This window comes from Agelaius phoeniceus, chromosome 2, assembly GCF_051311805.1.
Source record: "Agelaius phoeniceus isolate bAgePho1 chromosome 2, bAgePho1.hap1, whole genome shotgun sequence".
Lineage (NCBI taxonomy): Eukaryota > Metazoa > Chordata > Aves > Passeriformes > Icteridae > Agelaius > Agelaius phoeniceus.
This window is the reverse complement of record NC_135266.1, coordinates 117,736,850-117,753,949: the sequence shown is the minus strand read 5'-3', so window position 1 is coordinate 117,753,949 and position 17,100 is coordinate 117,736,850. Positions and strand designations below refer to the sequence as shown.

Below are 17,100 nucleotides of genomic sequence, written 5' to 3'. Positions count from 1 at the left end.
AGGTGGGGGGCGGGCGAGGGGCGGGGGTCACGCTGGGTGCCGTCCCCCAGAGGGACCCAAAGCTGCCACCAAATGCACAGGGAGGGGTGAGTGGGTGTAGGATGCTAAAACCTGGCAAGGCATTAGGTTTTCTAGGTATTGCTAAAGAATAGGAATTGGTCTCTAAACTCAGCTGGGGAGAAACCCTCTCTATGCACTCATTTGTTTACAGGAATGTAAGAAGGTTCCGACTGGAGATGGGTAGTAGTTCTGAAGATATTGCCGTGAGGTTTTGATCTAGGAACGGACCGAGCTGTGCCCTGGAACCCTCAGAACAGCTGCAGGGGCTGAAGGCGATAGAAAGGGCTCTCTGGCACCTTTTGCCTCCGTTCTCTGCCAGCGCCCAAAGCGTGTCGCAGTCCCGGAAGAGGCGCTTGTCATCCCGAGAGCCAAAAGGAAGACGTGTAAAATCCCAGCTCTGCCTTGTGTTTCGTGTGGGTTTTTTACTTCGTATTGATGTCATTCCAGAGAGCAAGGAAAGAAGAAATGTGACCGGCTCCCACTATTACTGTGTGAAGGCTTTTTTGAAAGGCTGCTGTATTTCTATTGTCTTTTTCCACTCCAAGCTTGACTTTTGCCCTCGTTTTTCGAGCTCTGCTGCATTGGGTGTCCCAAGGAGGGCGGGGTTCCTCAGCAGGGCTCTTAGGAGGCGGCGCTGATTCTGCTTTTTCTGAAGGCGTCTCAAAGCGGGCTACCAGAATGACAGTTTTGTGCACTGGAAAGCTTTCCCTCAGTGCCATCAGCGCACGTCCGTGTCTGAATTGTGGAAGCAGACGGACTAAGAACAGCCAGCACCCGGAGCAGATTTCTGTTGGCTCTGTGTCTGTGAGAAGCGGGCTGTGTGCTGGACGGGGAGAGGCGCTGTTGGAGAGTGGCATCAGCGCCAGGTGTGAGCTGTGAGGATGATGAGGGGCCGGCTCCTGCCGGGGGGGGGGGGGGGGGGGTGCGAGGCTGTTTTAGGGGGAGGCTTCGCCTCAGCTGCCTTTTGCATGGAGCTGCTGAGTAGAGGGGTTCATGGGGGGGCTCCCGGGGCTGTCTCATGGAAGGACTGCGAGAGCTTCTCGCAGCGTCTGGGCGAACACCTGGATACGCGCTTGGATCCGCGGAGCATCGCTTCAAGGAGGTGCCGAGGGACGAATCTTTGTGCCGGGAAGCAGCAGCCGAACGGGTGAGCGCGTGTGGATTTGGAGCGGGGACTTTGGTCCTTTCCCTTTTCAATTGGATCTTGGCAGTCCCCCCTCCCCGGTTCCCCAGGAACAAAAAGGGAGCTTGTGAAGACGAAAGAAATGAAGGAGAGGCAAGCAGCTACTCTCCTAATATTGTCTGTGTTGGAACTGGGGGGGATCCGCTTTCGCTTGCGGTTCCAAGGATGTCGATTGAAGGAAAAGCTGCCTTTTCCCGGCTGTTAGGGGTATCCCAGGGGTGACAGGGAATCCCTGCGTTCCATTTGAACGGGAATGGGCAAAGTATTGTTGTCATCGGATGGCTTTGATTTGAAGGCAGCCAGCCCATTTTCATCATCCTAAGGTTTAAATGGAGGGGACAGCGCTGGTGTCCCTCCTTTGCAAGGGTTTGAATGGAGGTCAAAATCCCCCTTTGCACATGGCTTGAAGGATTTCATTGGAGGAAAGCCCCTTCTTTTCTGCTCTCCTAGGGGATGAACTTGAAGGGGAGAAGCCATTTCTTTGCCCTTGTTGAAGCGAGGTGAGCGCCGCCCGCGGCGTCAGTTTCGGGGTTGAGTTGCGGGAAGCCGCAGCTCTGGCGGCGTTTGCAGGGCTGCAGTCGGGCTGTGCCGCTGCATTTGAGGGCGCTTCTTGTGGCCGCGGCCCGGGCCGGAGCGTTGCCGCTCGGGAGCGCTGCCGGCCCGGGCCGGGCGGGTGCCGAGGCGCACGGGGAATTTGGCGCGGCAGCGGCGGAGCCGCTTTGCCGGTGCGAGCCGCCGTGCGGAGCCGAGGGCAGCTGGCGCCGGGCCGGCCAAGGGCGGCAGAGGCGGCGCGGGCGCTGCTGCGCCGGCCCGGCCGGTGCCGGCCGCTCTGTCCGCTCCGGGCGCGGGGCTCGGGCGCCGCCGGGGCCCCCCGGGCAGGGGGAGCGGGCGGGGGCGGGGGGGTCTCCGGGGCGGCGCCGCCCCTGCGCGCCGGAGCAGCCGCCGGAGGAGCCGCTTTGCCGCCGGGAGCCGCGCTCCGTCCGGGGCCGGCAGCGCGGGGTTGGGCTGCCGCAAGTTCTTGGGTGTCGTGGTTCGGAGGTGGCTTTGTAGGGATCGATCGCACGGGTTTGTTCTGGTCGCAGTGGGTGTGCGCTAAGGGCTATGGCGTTCTTCCTGACCGGTACGGTTCTCGGTTCAGGTGGTGACGATAAAGGTTTGGTTTGATTTGGGTTTTGTAGTCGGATATAACCGAACAGCCCCTATCCGAATTAGGCCGAACCCAGCTCGGCCGAACTGAAATTCTGCTGAATTTGTATTTCCAGATGTGTAAAGTGACAAGGACTCTGCTGTATTCCAACACACGAGCAAGAACAGCAGCAAAAGCTACTCCTGAGGTTAATTTACCCCCATGGAGCCGGCCAACACCACAAAAGGGAAAGACACTGACAGTAAATAGGCAATATTCTTTATTGTTTTCTTCCACCGCTCCTTGGTGGCTTTCCTTAAAAACATTACTGACGCCTTGAGCATGTCCCGCAGCATTCCCAAACTTCAAACCGCTGGGATCGCAAAGGGATTCCAACACATTCCGCTGGCGCGCGCTCGGTCCTTGCGCCAGGACCTGCCCCGGGTGCTCTCGTGCCCGTTAATTAGCGCGAGCGCAGTCAGTGCCTAATGAGCTCCTGCCCGAGCCCGCGCTGCCGTTCGTGGCCGTGCTGAAAGGAATGAGAAGGAGGTGTCTACAAACAGTGGGGCTGCTGGTAGGGAAACCCAGACACTGAGAGGTGAAAGAAGCAATGACCGGAACCGTAAATTCCAGAGGAATTCCGCTAATTGACAGAGACTGCTGGTCACCAGAGCCCGTGCTGAGTCCCTGGACTTGAAGAGAAAGAACACGCACAGAGGAAGGGGGGATGCACATCAGAAGGCGGTCTGTATCAGGCGACTTGGGGAAGTTTCTACCTCCCAAGTACCTCAGCAGATGGGGAACAGAGGGAAATGCGTCCGAAAAATTAGGATAAAAAGGAGGCTGCGTCCTCCAGCAACTTGAGACACCCCATGGGAAATGTCCATGGCCTCTCCCTTTATTCAAATAAAGTTACAAGACTCCAGTGTCTTCTTTTGGACATAAACTTACGGTGTTTGTGGAATAATTTTCCTGACAGTGCGACGGTCGGGGCGGGACGCGGCAGCGGGAGAGCCCCGAGCTGGGCGAGTTTAACGTGAGGCGGCGCCGCTTGCCCGCCCTCAGGGAGCCGAGCCGCGCCGACGCAGCGAGCCGCTCCGAGCTCAGACGAACGGAGCCGAGCTCAGCCGAACGGAGCGAGCGGCTCCGAGCTCAGCCGAACGGAGCGAGCGGCTCCGAGCTCAGCCGAACGGAGCGAGCGGCTCCGAGCTCAGCCGAACCGAGCTGAGTAATTCAAAAAGCAGAAAGAAGCCCCAAAGTCTCAGCAGCAGGCCCGGCACAGGGAGGCAGGGTTGGAATTTTCTTTGCTATGCTGCAGGTGTATTCAAGACATCATTCCTCTTTGTTTGACAGAAGGAAGACCAAAAAAAAAATTCTTACCAAAACAGGATGTTTTCTTTCCTGTCTATCCAGCAGCCAAATACCACCAGCTAGCTATCCATATCTTAAAATCAGCTGGAGAACTGACCTCGGCCCAGGCAGAATCACAGAACTAAAACTGAGATAAGATACACCTGAAAAAGCCTTTCATGCTGGATGTTAATGCACATCATTGAGGCCAATGTTAATGCTCTGCATCCCAGCAGAGTGATCATCAGCTGCCTTGGCAGGCAGATGGGTTTGGAATCTGTGGTTCCTTTTGTCTTATGTCTGTGGGATGGTGCAGTGCTGACAAAAGGGACTGGGACATGGATCCCTCCCTGCAGGGCTTGTACAGGCATCAGCCCTCCCCACTCTGCCAAACCCACCCACCAAAACTGGCATCCCATCACCAGGGACTGCAGGGAAGCGTGTGCTGCAATGGGATCATGAATTCCAGTCCAGGAACTCTCCCTGTCTCAGGATTCAGCTGTGCCTTCAAGGGACACTCGCCAGTGCCTTGTTCCTGTGCAGATGTGCAGGTGTGAACCAGGGACGCTGCTCTGGAGGGCGCTGGGCCCTTGCTAAGGGAGGTCACCCTTGGTGTTACCCACTGGGGGAGGACAGGGGTGTTGTGCACGGCCAAAATGGCATCAATGCTGCATCAAAACGGGTGGGGGGGATTCTGTCCCTCTGCCCCACTCAGGGGAGACCCCACCTGCAGAGCTGGTCCAGCACAAGAAATCTGTGGAGCTGTTGGAACAAGCCCAGAGGAGGCACCAGGGCTGATCCAGGGCTAGAGCCAGGCTGGCAGAGCTGGGGGTGCTCCCCTGGAGGGGAGAAGGCTCCAGGGAGAGCTCAGAGCCCTTGCAGGGCCTGAAGGGGCTCCAGGAGAGCTGCAGAGGGACTGGGGACAAGGCATGGAGGGACAGGACCCAGGGAATGGCTCCCACTGCCAGAGGGCAGGGATGCATGGGAGATTGGGAATTAGGAATTGCTCCCTGGCACAGGGTGCCCAGAGCAGCTGCCTCCTCTCAGCAGGACATGGGTGATCTGGGAGAGCACAGGGGCCCTGGTGTCCCTGGGCTGGCAGAGATGGATGAGCACAGAAGGGGTGAAGGTGAAAGCTCTCCAGCCTTGGCCGGTGACGTGAGCGGGCGTTTGCTGCGTGAATACATCGGGATAATCACCAGCAAACAGACGTGGGGTTTCCTCACAGACACTGGGTGATTGTCATGCCAAGGGCAGGGCAGGGGGTGACACAGCAGAGGGGGTGGCAGGGCAGGGGGTGCAGGTCTACACTCGTGGCTTCTTTCCAGCACCACGCTGGGTTTTGGGGCTGGAACTGGGGGGAATGGAATTGACGTGGGGCTGAGAAAACAAACAGAACTCAACAAAAAGGGCAAGTTTTGTGTGTGACTGGGTTTAATACTTCCTTCAGTCCTAAAATTGTTTTCTCACAGTATGTTTCAAGCCTAGGAAAATGATAGCATAGGATGGTTTCAAAGCCTAAGCAAATCTCACTGAATGCTGGTTTTCATTAATGATTCCGGGGCACTCCAGAAAATATTTCTAGACTTGCCTTGTTCACAATGGCTCCTTTGATGGCCAAAATAAATATATGAGGGATAAATATGTGCATTTTTAGCCAAGTATTTCGCTCAGTAACACGATGAAAAAGCGAAAGAAACTTTAAAAATCAATACTTTTTTAAGTCTTGCAAACACTCTGAGATTTTCATGTACGCAGACTTCTCCTGCCAGTTTCTTAGGAACAGTAAATTGTTGGTAACATGCCTCTGTTACCCTGCCATTTCATGTCCATTTCCATGTCTGTTGTGTTGTTAGTCTGCCTCCTGCTTTGTGGTTTATTTGGGTAAACTGCCTTTTTTTGAATTGTTTTTGTTACCTTTTGTGAGCATGCCAGAGGCCCTAGGGTGCCAATAAATGAGAATGTTAGTGCTCCTTCTGACTGCTGTTTCCCTCTGCTTGCTTGTGACCTGATCCTGAATCTCTGGCCAGCCTGCTGAGCTGAATTTTCCTGATCAGAAAAGGAGGAGCAGTGGGTCAAGAGACCCTCCAGCCAAATACTGACAGGAAAAGTTTCACCTCTGTGCAGTTATAAACGTTCTGTGTGACGGCTGCATCACTCGAGGCAGTGAGTGTTTCCCACAGGTTGTTTTTTCACACTGGTATCTACTAGCTTTATCTCTGATTATTCTTGCTTTATCTCTGGTTATATTACTTTACCTCTGGTTGTACTCACTTGGCTGGTGTTGATCCAGAGCAGGACATGCACAGCAGAACAAGGAAAAGGAACGTGACGAAGGCGGCGAGGCCGACCCAGAAGGCGATGACGATGGAGTCTGTGGGCACAGCAGAGGGGTTCTGGCATTTGGCATGGCAGAAATTAAACACAGCAAGGTGATTCACCCTCCCTACTACAGGTATGTCACCTGACTCATTTCTCCTTTCAGAGAGAGGGGTCTGAGTGCCAATTTGTTAAAGGGAGCCTCCTAGCAGTGCCTGGCGATGGGGATGAGGGAGGGAAAAGCCTCTGGAGTGTCCTGGTGCCCAGACCTGTGCAGGTAACTGAACATGGCTCCTGTTACACAACCACAGGGCAGGAAGCCTGAGTGGTCACTGCAGGGTCCTTGGGGAGAGGCCCTCAGGGAGGGAATCCCAGCCCTGGAAGGTTTTATACCAGGAGGAATAGCAAGGGGGGTTTGTGGCACAGGGCCTGTGCCCCTCCCAGCACATCAGGGCAGGGGAAGGGAAGGTGCCCCTTGCCCTGCAGCCTCCGTGGAGGAGGGCAAGGTGCTGCCTGCTCTGCCAGGAGCAGATGGTTTATCTGAGGAACACATTGCCAGTGCCCAAGTGTGCCCACAGTGGGAAGGTGAGGTGAGGTGGCTGGGGGAGCAGAGGGAGCTGCTGTCCCACACAGGCTCCAGTGCTGTGCCAGCTTTATTGCTGAGCCCTGGGCTCACTGGGAATCTGCTCCTGCTCTCTCCCACAGGCTGCAGTGCTGTGCCAGTTTGATTGCTGAGCCCTGGGCTGTGGATCTGCTCCTGCTCTCTCCCACAGGCTGCAGTGCTGTGCCAGTTTGATTGCTGAGCCCTGGGCTCACTGAGGATCTGCTCCCATCCCCAGGGCACCTTTGGCCACTGTTCCACAAAGGCTCCCTCCCTCCTGGGGCCACTGTGCTGCTGGCCTTGGGAAGTCTGGGTGCCCTGCCCTGGATTCACAGCAGATGAGGTGGAAAAAGAAGGGTCACTGGCTCCAGGGACAAATATTGACCGAGATAAAATAAATCTTCCCCCTGAAAGTACAGAAAACATTGTGTTCTCTGAAACAGGACCGGGATGTTTGATTGAGCGTTTCTTTGTGAAAAAGTTCAGGATGTGTTGGCATCAAAGGCACAAAGAGATTAAGGGAATTAGCCCAGCTGATTCCTTTTAAACCCAAAACGAGAGCTGGCCCAGCTCTGCCCTTATCAGAAACCTGAGTTTGGGCTGGGCTACTGAGAAGTATTGGTGGCGAGGGGCAGCCTGTTTTGTTCTTCCTTTGCCCAGGGACATTTTGCGAAGCCCAAAGTTTTGAAGTGTTCCACGCCACTGGGACAGAAATTAAGAGTTTGGATTTATGGAATTCCCTCTCAGAGCTGTTTTGGCTTCATCTTTTAAAAAGAGTTTTAATGGATTTCATGGAATTCACTGAAGCTAAATAAATTGGCTCCAGGGCTCACGTGGAGCTTGAACCAAAATTTCCTGGGTTTAAATTCTGCAGTTAGTTGGGTTCTGTTTATTTGTTTGCTTGGTTTTGTTTGGTGTTCTTGATTTGTTTGGTGGTTTTTTTTGTTTGGTTGCTTTGGTTTTTAACTGGAATAATGTATTTTCATATTTTACCAATGTATTAAAAGCTTTCCTATTGCTAAATTTTACCATCACCTTTAGTGCATGTGTGTGTGTATGCTTTTAAATAGCCTATTAGATCATGGGCCAAATAAAATTTTTCCTTATTTTCATGCAAAATTGAGAGAGATGCACAACACTACAAATAGAAAGCAAGACCATGGCTTTTTATCTGGGTTTAGATTCATTTTTATGAGACAAATTCAGTCTCAAAAAGATTCAGGGACCAGCCACGTAACAGAGGAAAAGAAGTGCAGAGATTCAAGTCTATGTCTCACATTAAAAGAATAAAATAAAACCCTAGGAGGCAAAACTGAGAGCACACAATAATCCCAGCAGCAGCTTCTCTGGGTACAGGAATGTAAATATTGTGCAAGGACAGGCAAAGTATATTCATTGCTTGACTGGTACTTTTACTCCAAACAGTGAAAAATCCCAGGCAGCTGTGGCATTGTTTCCCTTGGTGTTTTCATTAGCACTTGTAAGCCACTGTTCTCCCACTGGGATTTGGAGAAGGAAGGATGATAGGACCAAGAGGATGCACTCCCTGTTCCTCCTGGGCTGCTGACATGGAAAAATGTCTATTTTCATCTTCTCAGAATATAAAAATGCCTGAAAGGTGGCAGACTTCTCTACTGCTTGCAGGGGTGGGGGCCAGAACAAGTGGGACTGAAAAGTCATTACAAGATAAGTTTACCCTGCTTTTTAATGGAAATAAGGCTCATGGGATCACTCATAAGCACATATGGGGTAATTTCCTCCACAAAACTGTGAACAAATTGAAATTAAATTTCAATTTTTTTGGGTTTTGCTACGCCAGCCACATGCCAGAGACTTACATCTAGCTCAGCTCAGCAGTTTGGGGTTTTCCTAGTGGAATCTGGGGGTAATCATCTGCCCTAACTTTAAAACTAAGAGAATTAGATGAGCTGCTCCTGGTCCCAGCAGCAGCAAATGTTGCTCTGCAGCATTAGAGAGCAAGATTTTCTGTATGGAGGGATGTGGATATTCACACAACTTTCTTTAAGGTGTGGTGCTCTGAGTTTGGAGGCAATAAACCCTTGGCTGATCTGAATGCACAGAAAAACTTTCCTAGAGAAACTTTCTGCTCCTTTTCCCTACTGCTGTCTGAGCAAGCGAAGGACAAGCAGCTCCTAACACGGAATTCAACTTTCACCATCAGAAAGGCAGTTTCTTGCATTGTTAGTGAGAGAGACATGAAGGTCTTCTGAAAGGCCACCACATTTTCCTGGGATATATAATAATTGCACTGTAATAACCTTGGGAAAAACAATTTTAGTTTCTGAATCCTCATCTGAACAGTTTCAGCCATCTTCAGGGATGGGAGGGAAGGTCAAAGAATATGTTTGCAGCTTATTGTTCCTGGCAAGTGGAAACGTACATTTCCTTTAGTAAAAGTCTGAATGCTTACCAGTTGCATTGTCAGCCTTGTCCCAGGATGAAAACACAGTGTTTTTATGAAAACCTCTGCTCCTTCAGTGAACTCTGGTGGCAGTAGCACACAGGTCACTAGCACCCCGTGCTACAAATTCACAAGTAATCACATTTCCCCTTAGCAAATGACCCCAAAAAAATCTGTCCCTGTAAACAAGAATTAGTGTCAGCAGTCTAATAGCTTCAGATACTGTAAGATAAAGCCCAAAGTGTTTGTTAGTAACTATCGAGCCTGAAGGCAAACACCCATTCACACAAACCAGGCACTGGCATGGACTCTACTGCAAGGAAACAAAACCAGGTCAGTGAGACAAGCAGCATTTCCCCTGTGCTAGATTAGCATCTACCACTCCACAATACTTACATTTATTAACCTTCAGTTTGCTTCCATCGACTGGAACCGGGTCTATGTAATCCCAGTAATATTCATAAGACCAGAAGTACTCGGAGGAGTTGGTGCCGTTGGCCATGTCAGTGGTGCCTCTTCAGCCAGCCCAGCACTCCGACCCAGAGCTTTGCCTCATTGTGCTGCATTGGCCTCGGAAGGGGAATTGCACAACCGCTGCCTGTGCCAATCGCTGGGGTCCCGCGGCTCAAGGACTGCCTGGGGACTGGGAACATCCCGCGGCAGTTCAGTGAGACAGAAAAACATTCCTCGGGCTGTTCTAAACTGAGACGGGCGCCCTGTAACCCAGGGACAGGGTGGACAGGTGCCAGCTGGATCACAGGCCCTTCCCTCAGAGCAGTGCCCTGCCCTGGGAGCTCCTGGGCACGGCCGGGCTGGAAAACATTCCCGAATGTGTCTGATGGAAAGGGCTGGGTCTGCAGGGGCCACGCCAGGAGTGGCTGAAGGCCTCTTCAGCCTGGAGGGGGCCGAGGTCAGGGCTCACCGGGGCTGCGGCTCCTCCTGAGGGGCAGCTCCGGACTCTGCTCCCCGTGGCCAGGGACAGCCCCCAGGGAAGGGCTGCAGCTGGGTCTGGAGGGGTTTAGGCTGGATTTTAGGGAAAGGCTCATCCCCAGAGGGTGCTGGGCACTGCCCAGGCTCCCCAGGGAATGGGCACGGCCCCACAGAGCTCCAGGAGCATTTGGAGAGCTCTCCAGGGATACTCAAGGTGGGATTGTTGGGGTGTCTGTGCCTACAGGGGCGGGACTGGATGATCCTTGTGGGGCCCTTCCAGCTCGGGAAGTTCTCTGAATTAGGAGTGACTTGATAAAACGCTTCATGTACTGGAATACCCACATCCTTTGCTTTGGTTCCACGACCTTACGAGGTCCAAACGCCCCCGGGCAGTGCTGAGGCGGCTCCGGGAGCGGTTCCGGGGCAGCCTCGGTGCTGAGGCGGCTCCGGGAGCGGTTCCGGGGCCGGCCCCGGGAGCGGTTCCGGGGCCATGTCCGGTGTCACTGCCGCTTCCTCGGCGGGAGATTCGAAGGCGATGCTGGGGGCGGGTGCCTCGGCGGGCGAGCAGGACCCTCTGTCGCTGTGCCCGGCGCTGGAGGAGTCGCTGTCGCTGCTGGAGCCGGGCGCCGGCCGGGCGGGGCGGGAGCGGGCGGACGAGGCGCCCATGCCCATGGTGTTCCTGTGCGCCGGCTGCCGGCGGCCCGTGGGCGACACGTCCAGCTGGGTGTCCAACGACGAGGAGAGCGGCTGCATCCTGCTGCGCAGTGAGTGCCGGCCCCCCGCCCCGCGCCTCCCTCACGGCCGCCATCCCTCCCTCCTTCCCTCCTCCCCTCCCGCTGCAGGTGCGGCCGCCAGCGTCGCCGTGGACCCGGAGCGGAAGATCTCCAACCTGCCCGGCGAGTGCGGATGGTGAGGGCCGGCCGTGGCTGGGCACAGCCCCGGGGAGGTCGGGGGTTGCCGGGGACAGGCCCGGTGGAGGGCCTGGAGTGCCGGTGTGGCCCTGGAACACTCCTTTGTGTGCTGAGTACTTTGTGGCCTGAGGCAGAGGGATTTCTCACAAGGACATGCAGTGGTGGACAAGGGGAATGGCCTTAGGATGAAGGAAGGCAGGTTTAGATTAAATATCAGGAAGAGTTTTTTCCTGTGAGGGTGGGCAGGCCCTGGCCCAGCTGGGGCTGCCCCTGGATCCCTGGCAGAGCCCAAGGCCAGGCTGGACACTGGGGCTTGGAGCAGCCTGGGACAGTGGGAGGTGTCCCTGCCGTGGCAGGGGTGACACTGGATGGGCTTTAAGGTCCCTGCCACAATTTAGTGATTCTGATGGTCTTGCTGAGGTCAGTCAGCCTGAGAAGCTGCTGCAAATTCAGGCTGAAAGATGAGTGCTCATAATTTACACTGTGTAAAGCAAGAATGAATGCTTAAAAAATTATAGTGCATGATTGTTTGGGGATATTTTTGTTTTGTTTTGTTTTTTAAGGAAAGGGATGGGGTGAGGTGCTTCCTTTTATTTTTTCTTTTTCCTGAATCAATGTTATTTCTCACTTACAGCTTAGTAGAAACCTTATTCTGCTCTGGCTGCTCAAAGACACTTGGTAGCATCTACAGGTGCACCTCGAGGAGCCTGGACTACAAGAGAGATTTGTTCTGTTTCACTGTTGACTCTGTGGAAAGGTAAGTACAGAATGTTTGTGTGCCAGCTCCACTGCCCTCACCAGGCACTGCACTGAGGCCTCTCCTGCTCTGTCTCTGGGAAGTGCAGATGTGGCTTTTGCTGCTGCTCTGCCCCAGAGTGGTTTTCTGAATTGCTGCTGTTGGCATCACAGTGCTCAGTTCTGAGGAGCATCACCTCTGTAAGGCAAATCCTAGGAAAAAGAAAAAACCAAAACAGCCAGGTCTGCCTTTTGTATGAGAAATTGCATTCCTGCCAAGCAAATACCAGCAGGTGCAGGGCACAGGAGGGTCCCTGCTCATTTTCTCTGAGGAGTGCACAAGCCAAGCCCCAGCCAGGCCTGTCTGGAGCCCCTTTGGGCTCAGCATTTCCAGCAGGCAGCGTGGCCAGAGGGGCTCAGGCAGCACTTGGGGCAGGTCTGCCCTGTGCTGGCCACATCTGCTCTGTCTCTGGAGTGGGCAGAGGCAAATCTGACACCTGAGGATGTGCCTGAGGCTCTCACTCAGCCGTTTAAAATCTGTCTAGAAAATGGAAGTGTGCTGGGGTTTAGTTGGTTTACAGCACTTGAAAGTGGTCTTAAGGCATTGTTCAGTAACTATATAGTTAATCAAGGCTTTGTGCCAGAGTTCCTTCATGCAAGCATTGTTCTGATGGACACCTGAACTAGTTTTAATGTCCAGTGTTCACCTGAACTGGTTTTAATGTCTCTGTTTCTTTCTGAGGTTCCCATTCATTTTGCTGTATTGCTGGGGATGTTCGCCCTCGTGCTCTGGACAGTGCTTTTGGGTTTTTTTCTTAATTCCACAGCTGTGATACCTTATTTTTTGGCAGTAGAATTCCCTAAAGCACTGACCTGGCTGCAGAATGCACTTTTCTTGGAGAGTGATGCTGCTTCTGCCTCCCCGCCAGCCCTGCACTGCCCTCGGTGTCTGTGCAGTTTTTTCCTGCAGCCCAGGGTCCATGGCTGTCTCTCTCCCGGGGCTCTGGAGGAGAGCTGTGCTGGGATTTTGGCTTCAGGGGGGGAATCTGTGCATGATCTGAGCTGTGGCATCTCAGCTATATCCTAGGCACCCCGGGAAAGCAAGCTGTCATCCATGAGGAGCCACTGACTCTGGAAAGTCAAGCTGTCTTGGAAGAGGTGCTGGAAAGGGTGAGATTTAACCTTAGAATCAATAATTTGTGTGATTCACCTCTGTGAAACCTGAATGTGCTCCAATAGTTTCTGCAGAGCAGCTTATTTCACCCAGAGTAATTCAGTGCATTGTAGCATGTACTGGCCTGCTTCATGTCATTGGAATCCTGTGTTCTGCAAGATTTCCATAATTTTCCTTCCATTTTCATGGGAATTAGCATTTTCTGTCTATCAAGCACAGCATTAGGTTCCTGTTTACATCTCAGTAATTTGATATGTTGTTTCTAGGTAGTTCTGATTCACTTCTCCAGATCTTCACTTCACTTTTAGCCATGTTTCTTCTGCCTTTTGTGCAAATGGACTGAATGCTTTTGCTGTAGCTTTGTATTGAAATATAACATCATAAATCAGGCTGATGTTTTGCTCTACTAAAATCTGGTGACTGCAGGTGGAAAGGGCTGGGAGCAAATAGTGTAAGGAAGTTGGAAACTGAAGGTTGTCCAGCAGAGGCTGAGTGTGTGGCTCTGACACCAGGGCTGGAAAAAGTGGACAGTGAGTGTTAGAGCTGGGTGAGCTTTCACAGGATGAAAGGAGCAGGGAACGAGTCAAATGAAAGGGATTGGTGATGTGAGATGAGGCTGCAGCCCTTTGTGACACCCACAGGTGCCCTTGGTGTGTGTGACCCCGCTCCTGGTCCTTTTGCAGGTGGACATGCTGTTCAAGGCTCTGGAGACAAGGCTGAGCACTGTGGAGTCGCGTGTGGCTGCTCTGCAGAGGCAGGTCTGACAGGAAAGCCCTGAGCTGCAGGAGAAGGGCAGAGGTGAGGGCTGGCCCTGGGATCCTCCCTGGGAGCTCTGCAGGGACTGTGGGCAGCTGGAGGCCGTGGCTGGAAGCTGTGGGCTGGGGAGCAGCGCTGGCCAAGGCTGGGTCCCAGCCAAGGAGCTCTTCTTGTGTCCCTGAAGGGGAAACCCCCGGGGTTCTTAATAAACACTTCTGATCAGACCATCTGTACACTTCTGCTTTAATGGAAATACTGATTTAAATGTTTGTCCCTGGAAGCAAAGCGTTGATCTCCTGACTTCCCTGCTATTCAGTATCTACTGAAAGTGCTGGGCATTTTCCTAAGCTAATGGAAAACCTCCCTGTGGTTCTGGGATTTCCAAAGGAACAGCATTAAGGTTTTCTTGTCTCCATGGCTTTAGCTTCACTCGTGCTTAAAGACAGGAATGATTCAATAACTATATGTGGTGAATTGTTAGTTTGGCAGGGGTGTTTTTCAAGTTCAGGGCTAAAATGTGATGTAAGAAAAGGCTTTTTTTGCAGCATTAGATTTTTGCAGCATTGCAGCTTTTCAAGCTTTCCAAGTCACCTCATTCTGATTTAAACTGTCTTGAAATATGCTTAATATGTTGGGTTTTTTCATTGTTATTGTTGTTGGTGGTGGGTGGGGGGTTTTTTTGTGTGTTTTGTTTTTTGGGTTTTTTTTTAATTTGTTTTTCTTTTTTGCCTGGCTTAGGGAGATTTAACAGATCTCACTTTTTCTCCTCCAGTTGAGTGTAGTGTTATCTTCTTAATTCCAAAACCCTTTGCTGTATGGAAAACCCTCTTGCCTTGTGAAAGGACAGGCAGGAGCTGTTTCAATGGCCAGTGCCACAGCAGTGCCCTGTGGCACAGAGGTTCCCAGGAGTGGGGAGCCCTCTGCCAGCAGACACACCTGGCCAGGTGCCTGCGGATGCTGCTGCTGTGCCTGCCTGAGGAGGTGATACCCAGCTCGGCTCCACTGCCAGACAAAACCCAGCAGTGTCCCTGTGAATCCCAGCAAACTGGGCTTTGTCACTCAGCCTCTGCTTCCACTGCTTTGGAGGGCTTGGATCCCAGTTATTCACCCCAGGATTGCCCCTCCATCCTTTTTCCCCACTTTTCCGTTCCAATTGTGGGAAATGCTTGGGTTTTGGTTTTTTCCCCCTGCAGCTCACTGCAGATCCCAAAACCCCACAGGAGGGAAGACGTGCTTCCACCAGCAGGTGAGGAGCCTGATTTTGGAATGTTTGATGGAATTGGCCCAGGAGCTTTTACTGCTGGGCTTCCCCAGCCTGTCCATGGCAGGTCCAGCCTGTGCCTTCAGCTTCGAGCCCTCAGTCCTCAGGGGAAGGCACCTTTGGGGAAGTTCTCACAGCTCTGCCCAATGCTCTGGGAATTGTGATGTTTTCCTGGAAGTGGGCTGTCCATTCTGACCCGTTTTCTTCCCTCTCCCTGCAGACTGTACCTGCTGAAAGGCTGAGGTGACCCAGGATCCGTGAAATCCCTGACTCCCCGGGCCTTCCTGAGGCTGAGGCCGCGTTTGCTGTCAGTGACCACAGAGGGGAAGATGCTAAAGACTGAAAACGTGGTGTTTTTTCTCCTGAATCCCAGGACTCTCTCTGCAGCTGTACACTGTCCATCTCTTAAAAGAGTTTCTGGCTTTTTAAAGGTTCTTACATTCTGCAATATTTATCTGTAACTCCATTAAAAAGAGTCATAGTGTATCAATGTGGTGTTACTGACTTTGTTTGAGTTGGTTAATTAAAGCAAATTATTGATAAGGGGTTTGAGCATCCCTTAGTTGGAGCTGGCAGCTCCTATTTAATTTCTCTTCATTCCTTTAATTCCTTTCAATTCTTTCTTAAGCAATTACTGCAATTAGGATATACAATAAGGACAGCAGCATTTCTGCCCTGCTGGACTGGGAAATCCAAGCCCAATTCCTTGGAGAGATTGAGGGGATGGGTTTTGACAGTGGGAATTTGGTGAGGAAGAAAGAGGAGCGGTCCCACAAAAAGTGGTTAAGGCCAGTTCTGCTGGTTTTGGGTGTTCCTACCCAAAAAATCATCCTGATTAAAGGGAACGTGAGGAAGCAAGGGGCCCTGTGCCAGGGGGCGTGTGCTGGCACCCCTCCAATTCCAGCCGGAGGTGCTGGGCACTGCCAGACTGTGGGACACGGTTACTGAGAGGCTCCACTCACTGCCTGATCCAGAGGGTTTTCCCATTATTTCCTGGCGTGCTTAGCACGGGGCAAGTCATTACAGCCCCACGGGCTGAGAATCCCATAGGAGCAGGTGGAATCACAGACGAGCACACAGAAACCAGTCTGGGAGAGGAAATGGGCTGTGCCATAGATTTATTGTTCGCAATGTGTTTTGAATTTGTACCAGCATCTCTCCTCTCCCCTCAGATCCCGTATCCTTGAGGTTTGAGTTTTCTCATAAAGAATTCTCGGCCTACACTGGGAAAAATAATTCCGTGGCACCGGGGGAGCGGCGGGGTCTGGGGGTCCCGGGGCCGGCACGGGGGCTCCCCCCGCCCCGGCCGGTTCCGTCCGTGCGGGGCCTCTCCGTTCTGGAGCTGCCGCCGCCCGCGGCCATCCCGGTCCCGATCCCCGCCCGACCGCGCCCGCCGCGGGAGAGGCGGCGCCGCCCGGGACCCCGCGACAGCCGACACCGACAGGAGCCGAGCCAGAGCCCCGGCCCCATCCCCGGCCCCGCCCGGGACCCCGCGACAGCCGACACCGACAGGAGCCGAGCCAGAGCCCCGGGCCCATCCCCGGCCCCGCCTCAGCGCTCGGGGCTCCGCGCAGCGCCGGCAGCAGCCCCGGTTCGGCCGGGGGGACACGGGCGGGGCCGGTCGGGGGGACACGGGGGGGGCCGGTCGGGGGGACACGGGCGGTGTGGTCTGCATGGGGACACGGGCGGGGCCGGTCTGGGGGATGGGGACACGGGCGGGGCCGGTCTGGGGAACACGGGCGGGGCCGCGAGCGATTGCCCCGCCCCCATCCGGGGCGGGGCGGGCTCGGGGCGGAGCCGGGGCTCCGGGAGGCGGAGCCGGGAGGCGGGACCAGGGGCGGTCCCGGCGCTCCGTGAGGCGGCCCCGGGGGCGGTCCCGGGGCTCCGTGAGGCGGCCCCGGGGGCGGTCCCGGGGCTCCGTGAGGCGGCCCCGGGGGCGGTCCCGGGGCTCCGTGAGGCGGCCCCGGGGGCGGAGCTTATGGGGCGGGTCCCGGTACCGGCTCAGGTGTGCGGGGCGGGTCCCGGTACCGGCTCAGGTGTGCGGGACCCCAGGGCGGCTGCGCGGGGCGGGGCCGAGCTTATTTACAAGCCGGAAATCGCCTTGGCCGCCATTTGCTCACTCTGAGCACGCTGCGGACGGGTGGCTCCTGTCTCCGCTCCGCAGCTTCTTCTCCCCTCCTGTTCCCCCCTCTACCTTTCCTTTCTCCTGCTTGTATTCCCCTTCTTTCTCTGCTTTTCTCTCTCCCCCCTTTTCTCTCCTCCTCAAAGCCGA

At 54.0% G+C, this 17,100-nt stretch overlaps 2 protein-coding genes and 1 long non-coding RNA gene across 5 annotated transcripts; 2 read left to right on the top strand and 1 right to left on the bottom strand.

Moving 5' to 3' along the window:
• The first annotated feature begins 1,005 nt into the window (after positions 1-1,005).
• Positions 1,006-7,673, top strand: LOC143693429 (uncharacterized). 2 transcript variants are annotated; one of them, XR_013181110.1, is made up of 3 exons: positions 1,006-1,207; positions 6,013-6,174; positions 6,812-7,673. It is a non-coding gene; the product is annotated as an uncharacterized LOC143693429 (long non-coding RNA). The 2 variants fall into 2 exon arrangements; XR_013181109.1 differs by having other exon boundaries at positions 6,744-7,673.
• On the bottom strand, positions 2,633-10,447 carry MRAP (melanocortin 2 receptor accessory protein). The gene is made up of 4 exons (XM_054628245.2): positions 10,334-10,447; positions 9,458-9,704; positions 5,994-6,093; positions 2,633-2,898 (listed from the first exon to the last, which is right to left on the bottom strand). Exons 2-4 carry the CDS (start codon positions 9,561-9,563, stop codon positions 2,829-2,831), a joined length of 276 nt encoding a protein of 91 aa, XP_054484220.1. The 5' UTR covers positions 9,564-9,704; positions 10,334-10,447; the 3' UTR covers positions 2,633-2,828.
• On the top strand, positions 10,428-15,314 carry MIS18A (MIS18 kinetochore protein A). Of its 2 annotated transcripts, XM_054628113.2 has the most exons (6): positions 10,439-10,755; positions 10,834-10,900; positions 11,537-11,659; positions 12,714-12,807; positions 13,495-13,609; positions 15,049-15,314. In XM_054628113.2, exons 1-5 carry the CDS (start codon positions 10,482-10,484, stop codon positions 13,573-13,575), a joined length of 639 nt encoding a protein of 212 aa, XP_054484088.2. In that variant the 5' UTR covers positions 10,439-10,481; the 3' UTR covers positions 13,576-13,609; positions 15,049-15,314. The 2 variants fall into 2 exon arrangements, 1 of the variants encoding a protein (XP_054484088.2); XR_013181108.1 differs by lacking the exon at positions 15,049-15,314 and having other exon boundaries at positions 10,428-10,900; positions 12,725-12,807; positions 13,495-13,549.
• Positions 15,315-17,100: the final 1,786 nt, after the last annotated feature.

Bases quoted from the DNA above. Each gene is read 5' to 3' on its own strand.
- MIS18A (XM_054628113.2), top strand. From the start codon at position 10,482: ATGTCCGGTGTCACTGCCGCTTCCTCGGCGGGAGATTCGAAGGCGATG. The intron at 10,756-10,833 runs GTGAGTGCCGGC...CTCCCGCTGCAG, and splicing joins CGGCTGCATCCTGCTGCGCA to GTGCGGCCGCCAGCGTCGCC. The intron at 10,901-11,536 runs GTGAGGGCCGGC...TCTCACTTACAG, and splicing joins CTGCCCGGCGAGTGCGGATG to CTTAGTAGAAACCTTATTCT.
- MRAP (XM_054628245.2), bottom strand. From the start codon at position 9,563: ATGGCCAACGGCACCAACTCCTCCGAGTACTTCTGGTCTTATGAATAT. The intron at 6,094-9,457 runs GTAAGTATTGTG...CTGTGCCCACAG, and splicing joins CAAACTGAAGGTTAATAAAT to ACTCCATCGTCATCGCCTTC. The intron at 2,899-5,993 runs GTGAGTACAACC...CATTCCTTTCAG, and splicing joins TCTGGATCAACACCAGCCAA to CACGGCCACGAACGGCAGCG.